This window comes from Camellia sinensis, chromosome 3 (genome assembly GCF_055761805.1).
Source record: "Camellia sinensis isolate YWXY chromosome 3, ASM5576180v1, whole genome shotgun sequence".
Classification (NCBI taxonomy): Eukaryota; Viridiplantae; Streptophyta; class Magnoliopsida; order Ericales; family Theaceae; genus Camellia; species Camellia sinensis.
Window position 1 is genome coordinate 131439770 of NC_138963.1, and position 14116 is coordinate 131453885.

The window sequence follows — 14116 nt, forward strand, 5'->3', positions numbered from 1 at the left end:
CTTATTTCTTTAAGTATTGGCCAAATAATTTGTTATGGTTTAGATATATATATGGCCATCCAAATTTTTTTGAAATTAAAAAAAAATTAAATATTTTAAAAAATAAAATCATTATTTTAAAACATAAAATAAAAAAATATTTTTTTAAATTTTTCTTTAAATAAAATTTTAAAAAGAATTTAGTTACGAATTTTGAAAAGAATTTTAAATTAAATTTTAAATTGTGTGTTTGATTACACAATTGGAAAAGAATTTTGAATTTTTTTATTCGAATTACAATTTCAAAAGAATTTGGTTATCGGAATTTTTATTAGAATTTTGAGGTGTGTTTTTGGTACCCAACAACGGCTATATCTTTTTATGCTCCTCTCTCCTCATTTGCGATTAAGCTCACATCCCGAACCCAACTCTCTGAAAAGTTTTGGTTAGGGTTTCTCTCTCTCTCTCTCTCTCTCTCTCTCGAATCGACAGTGAGAACCCCTCCTCCTCCTCCACTTTCTTCACATTCCCAACCAATCCGCCTCCATTCCTCGCCTTCTTCGGCAACGGAACCCCCAATTCAACGTCCTCTCCGTTCTCTTCTCCCCAACGATAGATCCATCATCGTCCCCCGTCAAATTATGTGAATTCACCATGTCTCTCACTCCATAAACGTTGAAGATTCCCAAAACGGCTTCGAAGAAAGAGAGATTTGAAGAGAAACCTGCACAGAGAAGAGAGGTGAGAAGCCATGGGAGGGCAGGGAAACCCTAGAGAGAGAAACAGAGAGGGGGAGAGAGAGAGAGGGGGGAATGGGGGAGGGGAGAGAGAGACGTTTAGGGGAAAAAAAATTTAAAAAAACAACTGGGAGGAAATCGCTTCTTCCTGCTGTGGCGGCATCCACCCGGATGTCTGATTCGGCGGCTGGGGATTGGGAGGTCACGGAACATGTCCATTTTCGCCACAATTGGCAAGGTTAGTAATTTTACATACATAATATGTGCTATATATTTACATATATACATATTAATTGTGCCAAATTTAGTTGTTTGAATTCTCAACTTGTATCTGTAGAATTTGTGTGAAATTCTCGTAGAACATTCTGGTTATCTCGTAAATTCCCAACTCTGAAATTGATTGCACTGTGGTTTCCTTTTCATTGATTTATTTATTTATTTTTCTTTTTTTCTTTGTGTCTGAAGGCAGTTTGCAAATATCTTTTATCTATGTCTTGGCTGTTTAATTATTTAAGAGCTTGTTTAGTACATGATGTACATGATGACTCTAGTTTTGAATGATTCACCATATTAGATGTCTCTATCTTTTGAAATGATCTTTGTTTAATTTGAAAGTGGTATTGCATTGCAGTTCTCTTTTTAGTTTGGTTTATACATTGTTTAACCCACATTACTTTCATATTCTGATCTGTTTTAGTGGCATTTGTTTCGTGTTTCTCTGGTACTTTAATTTTTTTTTTTTTGGGAATCTTGGAACATTTATGTTTTTCATCTCAAAAGAATGATATGCTATGATTCTTTGAACGTTTTGGCTCATACTTGGCTGTTGAAGCTGGGGAGATCTTTAATTGTGCTGTGCTTACAATACCAGGCAGCATAGCCATATCATTGTGTTATTATTGCTTTTTTATGCGGAGGAAATTATTTATTTCGAGGCCTTTCTAGTTATGATTTTCTTATTTTTTAGATTGTGCTTTGATTTTCTACATACGAGAATGGATACTATGCCCTGTTACTTGTATGGGTTATGATGTGGGTAATTTCATCCAGCAGATCAGGAAAGCTTTTGATCTTTGTTTTTATTTTTGTCTAATTTGTGTTCACTTTGATAATTTTCTCTGTTGACCATCTTGATGTTTAAAGTGTTGTTGTTTCATAGTATTAGTTAAAATGACATGAATGAAAAATGTTGTCTTCTAGTATTATTGTGAACATTCGAAGGGTAGTTTTTGACTCGCTAAAATGAACCTATTAAATTCCACAAATAGGGTCTTGTACCATGTTAGAGTTGTGCCGGCTTTTGTGATTGATTTTTGTGAAAATAGAACTGCTCTTTAAAATGCCATTGTTAGTGAGCCCCTCTTTGATTCGCACCATTTTGAATTTTTCTTTCTTTCTTTCTTTCTTTCTTTCTTTCTTTCTTTGTGTCTGAAGGCAGTTTGCAAGTATCTTTTATCTATGTCTTGGCTGTTTAATTATCAGTGTTAAGTATTTGAGAGCTTGTTTAGTACATGATGTACATCGAATTCTGTTCTTTTATTTTTTTAGCAAGAGAAAAAAAGCTCGATATATATATATATATATTGCATGAGAAGAACAACATGCTTTGTCCTCTTTTTGATAACCAAGTCTATTTATTTCATCCATGAAAGCCATTGACTTCCATTCTTAAATGAATGATCAAGTTATGTTGGCTTTCATTAGTGGGAGTTTTCAGAGGCCAACTGTTAATGGTGGACTGTGGAAGCATATGTGCCTTTGTTACTGATCTGTCTGATGTAACTCATGCTGTATTTCCATTTGCATATGAAGTTGGCAACTAAGATGTAGTGACTTGTGACTCCTCCCTCATCCTTGTGTTGTTTCGTAAATAATCCCACATTTGGTACTGCAAAAGTTGCTCATAATAGCTAATCCCACGTGACCCCTTTACCTACATATGAGGGATTATTTTGTCCTAGGGGTGGGACAGTTAAACCGGGGATAACTCTTTTGCATGTGAATGACTAAATGCCTTTGCCTGGCTTACACATTCGGGGGTATCTTATCTGCCTAATCCAAACCGAAATCAAACATAGCCGGTGTAAAGTGGTGACTGTGCTCCTTTTTTTTGGCACCTTTCTAATATATTTACTTGTCAAAAAAAAAAGGGAAGAAGAAAGAAATGGGCCAGAGTCTTCAGTGATTTGTTTTTGGTGATGCATCTAGGAGCACAACAGGAGAATCTTTAATGGAGGTGTAGTTTTTATTTTGGAGTCGAAACATTTGATATTGAGCCCTTTTTTGGATTACTAATGTGTTATGTCTTGATATTTTGAAAATTTCCTGTGTCGGCATGCGTAGCTTATGGGCAATAACATAATCTTTACTGGTTTAGATAGTCTAGTTCCTTGTGTTGTTGGAGCTTCTGTATAATGGTGGCCCTAATTTTGTAGGTATCTCTTTTGAAAATGAGACTTTAAACAGTATGGTTTCAAAGCTTGGTCATATATGGCAGTAGTGGACCAGAGTGATGGTCTCTATATTCATTTTAGCAGGGGAATTAGACAACGCATTTGACATCAAAGTTTCTTTGAATCTATTTTATCTGCACAGAAATGAAAATTCTCTTTGCATGGAATTAGCTGAATGTCTTTGCTTTCTAGTACAATAAAGCTTGGTTGCAAAACCAAAATGCTGATATTCATAAAAGTAAACTTTTCATAAAAAACTGAAAACTGCTCGTAAAATGTTTGGGATGGTTATTATTATTATTATTTTGAATTTATTGCCGACAGCAATATAGTCTAAAAAGAACAAAAGGTTATTATTCTTTTAGCCTTATTGTTGACTTTTTAGAACCCAAAAGCATATGCATAAAAAATTCTCGAATTTCTTTGAGAATAAGTAGATAAGGAGAAGAGGTGAACCAATATCAGAATAACTGGAAGATCTTTTGGAATATTAGTTTCTAATTGCTATGACCTTTATTTTGAATTGTTTTACTTGTGTTAAAATGTTGAGTTCATATGACGATGTTATATTTTGTCTATGATTATTTTATAGTACAAAAGAATATCAGCTTTGAAACTGTTCTAAGTGTGCTTTTGCCGTAATAGCGCTGTTGGAAATTATTTTAATATGCATTAATAAATCTTCTTCTGTGCTTCAAGTGTTCACCTGTCTTTCAAAGTTTTTTTTGCTATTTCCATTGCATTTGCGGCATGTTTACTAGATATTCCTTTTTCGGAGTCTTTTTAAATGTCATGCTGCAACAAAATTTTGATCCTTGTGCATGATATTGCATTAGAAAGCATTGCAATTTTAGGCTATTCACCTTTGTGGAGATGTTTTTCTTCTTATTTTTGTGTCGATTTTTAATTAAGAATTTGGATTATCTTCTTTATTTTTATTTTGTATATTCTTTTCAATGATGACCAAAATTCTTTCAAACCTGATAGTCTCTTGTACAAACTTTATGAGAAAACAGGATTTTATAACAATGGAAAAAGGAAATGACAACTGCAATTTCATTTTTAACATACGGTTCCCACCATACTTATAAAAGTAGCATGTGCAACCCTCTTCAAATTCTTTTGTCGACAGAATGTTCATTTTTTTGGATGTTGTACCAGTCTCGGTTACCATCCTTGTGCTATGTCTTGATAGTCTTCTTCTTTTTTTAATCTTCTTTCCAAGAGGATGAAATAATGAATAAGCTGCCCATCTTTTGATTTGTCCTTTGAATTTTTTTTTTGATAAATAATTTATCCTTTGAACTTTTCATCCTTGAGATCCCACTTATCTGCTAACTGGGGGTTGAAAAGTTGCATGGCCCATGGTTAGCCAAATTCTCCCCATGATTATTCTTAGATGGATGACGGTGGCATGAATATGCAAGTGGTTATTGGATTAGGAGTTGTTTCTGGATTTTATTTTTTGTTTTGTTGGAGATGCATTTTCTTTCTGTGTTTTCTTACTTGTAGAGGATGCCTCATCCTTGCCTCTTTTTTGATCTATTCAATAAATTCTGTTTTTGCTGATAAAAAAAAAAAAAAAGTCCTGTCATTTGAATTCAGAGGTGGTTGATTGGTTTTGAATGGTATAATTTCTTCTTATCCTGATGTTTGTTGTTTTTTATTGTCTGAGGTGCATTCTTTACAGAAAGCTGTATAGGGTACAAGCTTTAGTTCACAAGTCAAGCTCACTTATAAATGGTGTAGAATTCAATTTATTTGATGAGCTTGCTAAGGCTTGGTTTGGCTTAGTAAGCCATGATTGCTCTGATGGTTTTATTTATATATTTAAGTCTTTATGTGGAATTTTCTTTGTACCATTTAAGTAGGCAAAGATTGATGCTACTTTTTTGCAGTGAAGCATTGTTGGAGGATAATTTAAGAGCAACCCACCACTTGCCTTGATGAGTTTGGATCATTGAATATTAAGCAAGCTGAGTCAGTTTATTATGCTAACATGTGCTAGATGAAGGTGAAGGTTCCCACTTCATCTAGACTGTAAATGAGATGAAGCCAGCCAAGTACAAGGAGCTTGAGCTTGGTTCAGTAGCATAGGAGCTAGGCTCAATCTCAGCTTAGACTTGTTTTGACAAGTAAAATTCATACAAAGCCGGTTTTTGGAGATAAGCCACTACTAATTCGATATTTCCTGGAGACGTTTCTTTGATTGACTTGAGTGTAGTTTTTGATTCTCTCTTCTTCTTCTTTTTTTTTTTTTTTTTTTTTTTCACTTTTTATTTATTTTTTTACAAGATGTAGTTAAGAAGTTCAGCTTTTCTCTGCTTCTCTTTCTTTGGCTTCTTGCTTTGCGCTTCAACTTTTCAATGAGAATCTTGAGGGTCCATTTGATTAGAGTAAAAAATATGATGGAAAACAAAAGTGATAGATAGTGAAGTGAAAGAAAAGGTGAAAGGAAAATTTATTTTCTCGTTTGCATTTGGTTTAATTTTTTGTGAGAAAGTTACAATAGTTGGCTACTTTAATGAGAGAAAAAAGTGACTGTATTTTTTTGTAAGAATCTAGAAGCAAAGTTGCCATTCTGGTGTGGGTTGTATAAGATATTTAACTTTGTTGTATTTTCCACCCTTCTCCTGCTAAACAAATACATGAAATTATATAGTTGAATTTTTGTTCTCTTTCCCCATCTTCATCCTGTTCAAACTCAGTCTGAGTGATTGTATGTTGTTTCTTCAGCAGTCACTAGCTTTGCTGACATCAACTGTTCGTTTGAAATTATTTTGCAGTTGTATCCTCCTAATGATTGGCTAGTGGGGTCATCCTTGCCCTCTAAATTCAGCCCAACCATTATTGAATCAGCACTCAATGAGCTTACCCCAAACAATGTTAGGTGAGTTCATTGCTGCTCCGAGAAGCTCTAACTTACTATATTACTGATACATATGCTATTATTGACACGTCCTTCCCTTTATATATTTGTTTTGTCCAGGATGTACATTTAGTATCGATGATGCAAAATGTCCTTAATTTTGGCATTAGTAAACAGGCTAATGAAGTATCTGTTCAAAAACATGCTAATGAAGCATTTAGACTTCAGTTTACACAGAGCATACAAGATCACTCTGTGCATGCCTGCAATACTTGTTATACATTGCATGTTTGTTTTAGTTATTATTAGAGAGGTCCATTACATGCTATGAACAAATAACAGAGACAGGAGTTCGCAGCTCAGATAAATAAATGATTGTATGTTGTTCTTATATACCTACTTTATTGAAAAGACACATGGAAAATGCTTCATCTTCAGTTGGATCAGAAATTATCCAGAGAGTAATGTGACTAATAAAATTTCTGATAGAATTGTTGTCTTTGCGAGTTAAATATCGTAAGTGTCAATATAGTCAATAATAAGACAATTTGCATGTCGCTGTGCATACAGGATCCAAATGCCATTGTTTCAAGCATACTCATAACATGTGGTTTGGCTGGCATAATATGAAAGCATGTTTAAGGTGAATGTTCATTTATTTCATCTAGAAATTTAGGATGCTAGGAACTATCCAGAAAGGATGGGAAAACTGAAATTTAGGCAATCAACAATGTCTTGCCTTGCTACTTGAAGGTTTGATTTCAGTAGAATATTCAAAAACTTGATTAACGTCTGCTAATTTGTCATTGGATTTTACAGTAATTATGGGTATTGTGAGTGCTCGATTCATCTTTCCCTCCTCTCCGTTTAGTACATAGCTAGTGTATTTACTGGTAAAACTTCATTAGTACACTTGCCCAAATGGAAGGTAATGATATTGAGGACATTTCTTTCACTTGGCAATTTTGATGTTGAATAGATGTTTAGACAATAATGATTACTTGTTGACTATGCTCTTATGTCCATTCTTGCCCAACAATTGTTGGGACACTTGCAAAAGTGTTCACCTTTATTGACTTAAGTACGTGCAGAAGTCCAAGGGCATTACTCCTCCTTGTCAAAGAATTTTTATATGGTTATTATTTTAGGTTAAGTATGCTATATAAGTGAATTCACTTTCATTATTGTACATCACATTCAATCCCACATCGTCTAGGTGGGAAAAGTTCCTGGGCTATATAAATGAGTTCATATTCCTTCCAAGTAACAACATGCTTTAAACCCTTGAGGGCCTAGCTCAAAGTGAACAATTGTTATGATTTGAGATGGGGGTGTTATAGTAGCAGAAGCTGTTAGAATATTTCCTTATTTAGATTAGATTGTGATTGTGATTGTGATTGATTGATTGTGATTCTTTAATCAGTCAGTCAATCAATCAATATAAAAGGTGATTCCTTAATCAGTGCTTTAGGGCTTCTTTTTGTAATAGTTGATTGATTAATATAAAAGGTGATGATATCATAATCATCACTCAAGCTTTGTATTCTCTTAAATTATATGGTATTAGAGCCAAAACCCTAAAAATTGTCACTCACATAGCCGCTACCACCAACCAGCGATCACCTATCACCACCCATCCTGTATCGCTGGTCCCTGAGTCTCTGTCGGAACTAGCCAAGGTCCCATAGAGCTGTTTCGACTTCAGCCGAATGCCCCTCTGGCCTAGTCGACCCTCACGAGGGTTGTCCTAGCCTCTCTTTATGTATTTTGGCTCCTGTGGATGAGTGTTTGTGGGTTGCCCATCTTTTGTTGCCTCTGAGTCTCTGTGGGAACCAGCCAAGGTCCCACAGAGCTGTTTCGACTTCAGCCGAAGGCTCCTCTGGCCTAGTCGACCCTTGTGAGGGTTGTCCTAGCCTCTCTTTATGTATTTCGGCTCCTGTGGATGAGTGTTTGTGGGTTGCCCATCTTCTGTTGTCTCAAGTTTCTGTCCCTCTACCTATGTTACACGGACTCTTTGGAATTTAGAAGGTACCTGTGTCGACACGACACGACACGGGTACGGGTGCGGGATACGGCCGGGATACGGCTCCTTAGAAACGGATAAGGCAGAAGAATCGAAAGAGAAGAGAGCAAGGAGAGAACCTGGCCTTCGACTTCAATCGGTTGCAGAGCATCGATCGATCTGTGAAGTTGATCGATCTGCGAAGCTTGATCTGCGAAGTCGATGTACTGTGCTTCGTCGTCTTCCCCTTTGAACTCGATCTCGGACTCTCTTCATCGTCTTCCCCTTCCGTCGTCTCTGCGAAGTCATTGCCCTACCAACCAATTTTCTAGGTCTTCCTCTTCCGTTGTCTCTGCGAAGCTAACACAATTTTTATTTCTATAGGTCTCTGACTTTTCTTTTTAATATAATTTGAATTATATATAATATAAATTATATTAATATAATATTATTCATATTATATAATATTATTTATTCAAAAAAATATTATATAATATAATATATCGTAAATAACATAACTTTTGTGTCTAAAATTAAAATAATTTATTTTATAATATATAATATAATTTATTTTATGTCTAAAATAATGTTTATAATTTTTATTTATTATTTATTTGTTATTTTTTTAATAAAATTTGTTATTCCTTAAACTTTTTAAACTCATCTTCATATAATAAATATATTTAAAAATAACTATTTAACGTATCTCCATACCTGTATCCTAATTTGGATCCGTATTCACGTATCCTTAATTTTTAATTTTAAAGTGTCTGACCCTTAGATACACACCCGCACCCGATACCCGCACCCGAGTCCGTGTAACGTAGATTACTATTAGGAATCTCTCTCTCTCTCTCTCTATTGATAAATACTATTAGGAATCTCTTTCTTTTGTTTCTTGATTGATTTGCCGGAAGAATTTAGCTTATGGGCTGATGTATAGTTTGGCCTTTTTCCCTCTTATGTAATTTTTGCCCGGGATTTCTCCTTGTGTCTCGTTCTGGATTTTATCTACCAGGAAGAGGAAAATTCTCCTTCATTATTCCTCCTTGAGATACAACATGAACAAAATAAAGTTGGTTGTCTTAAGGCTGGTCAGGTTGAATTCTCAGACTATTTAATCTTGGATTAGAAAACTTAGGTTGTCATTGATTTAGTAGTATTGGAGGGCCAACATCAATCATTATATTCTCCTATGTGTTGGAGGGCTAACAAGAATTTGAATCAAATGGAAATTGATTGGATGAGATTTTGGTGTGCTGAGAAGTTGATGTACAAATGCCTAGGAGGACTAGCTCCAACCTTCAAAATCACAATTGAAGAAATAATACCTATTGGGAGCAAATATCAATCATTTTATTCCTCCTTTGTGTTTGCTTAGCAAAATCAATAGAAGAAATAATAATACATATTGGGAGCAACTAAAATGGAAAGAACCCTCCTTGTGTGACTTGATTGCTTAACAAAATCCTAGAAGAAAAAATACATATGAAAGCAAGTCAAATCCAAACAAAAGTATAAAGAAAAATCTTAGCCACAATATATCCAATTTTTTATAGGAAAACTTTTGACTTGAAGGATAGCTAAGGGACAAGCTTGAAAGAAAAAATCTTCCATTGTATGAAAATTGTGAGTTTTCAATCAACTTTGTTTTCATCTATTAAAAAACTGAGATCTCAAATGGAAGCAGACACCCAATCTATTAAAAAACCGAGATCTCAAGTGGAAGGCAGTCTCTAGGGATTTTCATGGCTCGAGCAGTGGCCAACGATTTTGCAAAGTCTAAGGTGGTTTTAACTTGGATTTTGGATGGGATTGGTCTTCAAGTCATCTCATTTATAAATACTCGTTCCATCCCCAACTGTTTGTCAATTTTCAGCATTCATGCCTTTTAGTAGGGTCAATAAATAATGTATTTTTTTCCCTACAAATTGAAAGAAAGAATAAATAAAAAAACGTAGATGATTTTTTTGGGATGTTTGGAATAGTTAAAATGGACCAGCAATTTCGTACGGGAGGAGAATTAAACTAGTTGTAACCAAAATAAATTTGTCAAATAAGAGAACCATCCATATTCGCTTGCACTATCAATTGATTAATATGCGTTTTACATCACTTTAATACATTTTAAGTTTGTTTTGGTGATTTCCTAGTCAATGGTGGATCGTGTTTAATTTGTGGTGAATTCACAGAGTATCATGGATGCTTGATACTCTACCAACCATTCAGGAACAAACATCACCGATTTCCAGTGGTATAAGAAACACGCTAACAAGTTTTAGGATTCAACACCTAAGGCACATGAACTGGGTTAGGGTTGGGTTGTTTCTATTTTTTTTTTTCCCTTACTAATGGTGAATTGGTTGGCTACGGGGTCCTGTGGTTTTTGTCCGTTTTGATTTTCGACAGGAAGAAGGAAAAAAGAAAAGAAAAAGGGAATCCTTTTGCGTGTCTAATTGATTATTATATTGATTGCAGAATTGATTGGCATAAAGCAAATTCGTACTGGTTTAATTGAATAAAATGAACAATTCATAATCTCTGTCATGTTATGTTATCAATCCTAAGCAAATTCTTTTCCATTTTGAGGGCTAAATCTCCTCTAGACCTTATTCAAGTGCCAAACAACATTTTAAGTGTGAAGCATTAGCACTTTATCTGAATCACTTGATCTTTAGCATTGTCAAATTAATTTTTTATTTGAAATGTTACTGCAATAGTCGTTTGACCATAAGATGTGAAATAAAACCCTGTTTATAGATGAGGGCTTATTAGGGTTATATTTTAAGCCTGGCTAAGAAAGATTTATACAAGTCAACTAAAATTTGGGATATACGTAGATCATGGGATATACGTAGATTTTGTTCCCTAGGAATGGCACTGTATAGTTACCAAAAAGCATGACATTTTGCATTTCAACTGCAGGAAACTTTCACCAGAGTAAATGTTCCCATAGAGTGGCTGCGATGATTTTTTCCACGGCAAAGCATGGCTGGTATTAAGGGCGATACATGTTAGATTAGCACAATGTAAGAATGGAGTGTCCGTGTCGTGTCCGTGTCCGTGCTACATTTTGCCTCTGTCAAATGGCGTGTTTTCTGCCAAAGTTTGTGTTAAGAGTTGTTGGACTCCAGTTGCTGGTCTAGAGTGAGCAAGTGAGGATGCAGTTTAAAAAGTGTGTCCTTAATGCCTCTTTTGTTGTCTATGGAAGGAGAGGTATAGGACTTCATTTCAAGGAGTGAGGTGTTTGTGACCATGGAAGCATTTTTTTCCCTTCTTTTAAGCAGTTTATTTGTGTGGCCTATAGGGGTTTGCTGCGATCATTGGACTTTTTTGGTTAATTCTAAAGATATTTTTTGTGTCATTTTTGCTTCTCTGCATGTACTCCGGTTTGCACCCTGTTGAAGCTCTTTTGGATTTTTCTTATTTACAAAACTATGTATATTTTTTGTTGGCTCTTCATGAGACTCATTGCCTTTTACGATTTTCTATAAAAAATGATCTTCTTAAAGTTGTAGATTGCTGTTTATTCTTCCATCCTTGGTCCATGCAAGGTAATACGGGACATTGGGACGTATATCACCTAAGTATGCATCTCTAAAAGTTCCCAACATGGTTTATTCAATAAGGAATGATCTCACAAGGTTGGATCTTCCTGTTTAAATTAAACTACGTAAAAATGTTTTTACTTGTCACCCTGTTCAAACTGCGTAAAAATGTTTTTACTACTCTTATCACTCCTTCCGTTTTTGAGAGACGCAACTAGTTGTTTTCTGAAAGTCAACATTGTAGATCCATTATCATTTGAATTGAGTTTTTTTGGCATGGCAGTAAATGCAGTAGTTTTGACTATTAAGTTTCATACATTGTCAGTCTTGTACTCTTGTTATGTTCTTTCGAGGCTGGCTATTATTTGGGATCAAATATTTATGCATCAAGTGGCATACCATGTCCATTGAAGGTAAGCAAGGAACTAGTTATGTGCTAAGGCATAAACATTTTTTCATTAAAAGGAAGGCCGTAAACATAAGATTAGTGCGAATGTTGCTGCTAACTATAACATGTGTTTTGATTCATTCCAATATAGGAAGTGAATGCTTGGTAATAATGTATAAACTTGTTTCTAGATGATAGAATTTCCTGATCATTATCTTTGTTAGTAATTGATGCGTATCTACTTATTTTTCATTTCACGTTAGAATTGCAAGTTGGATTCATATGTTCGTTATTAATCTGTTACCCAATTATTTATTTTGCAGAAAGCAATTTGCAAGGACCCAACTGATTCAAAGGTTAGTATTGAACTACTCCTCTTCATGTATCATTCATTATTGTGTTAATTTTTTTAGAACTTTTTTTTTTTGAGTCTATAATCTATATTTTCTTTCTGAAGGCACTAGGGGAAGAAAAGGAGATAAAATATTGAATTTTATTTAATATATATCTATATTTATTTATTTTCTAAAAAATGGAGAGTTGTTTCAACAATGACGTAATAGTCATATAAGCACTGTTGACTGGAAGTTGTTTTCTCAGCCGTCAATAATATGAATCTTATGATTCCAACGTTTATTGTAATCCTTTTCCTACATCCTATGTTTGAGTTGTTAGTTGGATGATATGTGGTTTGTACTCATTAATTGGGAGGGTCATGTCCTGTTGGAGTTCATGTTGCTGTAGTTGTGCATACTGAAAGGCTAGCATTGTGTTTCATTCTTCAGGGAAAACAAATTTTTTTGCAATGTGGTGTTTGTATTGGACATGAATGCCATTTTTCTTCTTCTTCTTCTTCTTCTTCTTTTATCAAGGTGGTTGTGTTAAACACCATTTTGTAATGGATATTGACATGCCATTGTGTCCTTGATATGTGTTTCATGTTGCAGTATTTATCACATTCTAACATCTCACATACGTAGATGCCTGAACCTCAGGCCTAGGTTTAATTACAGACCAATTCATATGTGGTGGTGTAGTATGTTTGTTCCTTAGGATTGATTGACATTTGTCATAGATTGGATATATTGATGATTCTAGTTTCCTACAATCTATAATACACTATGCTGAATGTTTTCTTTTCTTCTACTTTTCTTATATATATGATGTAGGAAGTTCCACCGCTCGATGTACCAGAACTTTTGGCATTTTTAGTTAGGCAATTTGGGCCATTCTTGGATCAATTTGGTGTTAGAAGAGGTAAGCAATTCTCTTGAGTTTTGATTTTGATTTTATAATGAAGTGATCAATAATATTTTGAACTTTATATTGATAAAATAAAGGTATATATATATATTTATATATAGAAATACACATAGTTTAGTTCCTATTAATGGGGTTCTAGGCACAGAGCTGACCTTTAATCATTATGTACAAAGTAGCTGCCTTGTATTCACACTCACTACTTCAAGGTTATTAGGCCTGAATTTAAAACCACTAAACCAATCGTCCCCTTTAAAGTACACCCACTTCAGTCCCAATTCATGGAATATATATATATATATATATGTTTGTCACGATAATTTGTATTGAGGATGATTGATGTAGTTTCATATATGTCATGTGACAAAATCTTTGCTTCACAACTTTAGATGGCCCTTTAGATAAGCTTTACTACACCAATTGAAACTAGTTTGCAATTCTTAGGCAGAAGTAAAATTCAGGACTGCAGCCTTATGTAATACAGATGCCTTACAATTAAAATTATCAGAAATGTGCAACAAATTTAAACACCAGAACTACATTACAAAATGGTTTTTTTTCTTTATCAATGTATGATTGTCTGCTTTTTGCTATATTCTAGAACTATCTGATGCTTTAAGAAAATTAACGATGTGGATTTGGTATATAGAAACGTTCAGCGGAATAACTGACCTGTTGGTTCCCCTTATTTAGATGGTTGGGTTATGCGAGTTCACAGGTATTAGATAAGCATGCAACAAGTATCAAAACTTGAAATTTTTTATCTAGAACTGTCTTTGAGGGTCCGTTTGGGGTTGCTAGACCTATTTGAAGGTGCTTATTTAGGTACGCTGACAAAATCAGCTGGGAATGTGTTAGGCAAAGGTTGTTTAAAAAGTGC

At 34.5% G+C, this 14116-nt stretch overlaps 1 protein-coding gene across 27 annotated transcripts in view; it reads left to right on the top strand.

Moving 5' to 3' along the window:
* The first annotated feature begins 320 nt into the window (after positions 1-320).
* Positions 321-14116, top strand: part of LOC145788992 (protein kinase and PP2C-like domain-containing protein) — a 72452-nt gene continuing 58656 nt past the window's right edge. For 2 of the 27 annotated variants that reach the window (XM_082920783.1, XM_082920789.1), the window contains exons 1-5: positions 383-954; positions 5956-6059; positions 10966-11256; positions 12300-12332; positions 13146-13233. In XM_082920783.1, the coding sequence (XP_082776909.1) occupies positions 11227-11256; positions 12300-12332; positions 13146-13233 (151 nt within the window). In that variant the 5' untranslated portion in view covers positions 383-954; positions 5956-6059; positions 10966-11226. Of the gene's footprint in view, positions 955-5905; positions 6060-10965; positions 11257-12299; positions 12333-13145; positions 13234-14116 lie in introns of those variants that run through there. The other 25 variants (XM_082920802.1, XM_082920806.1, XM_082920790.1 and 22 more) reach the window with 21 other exon arrangements.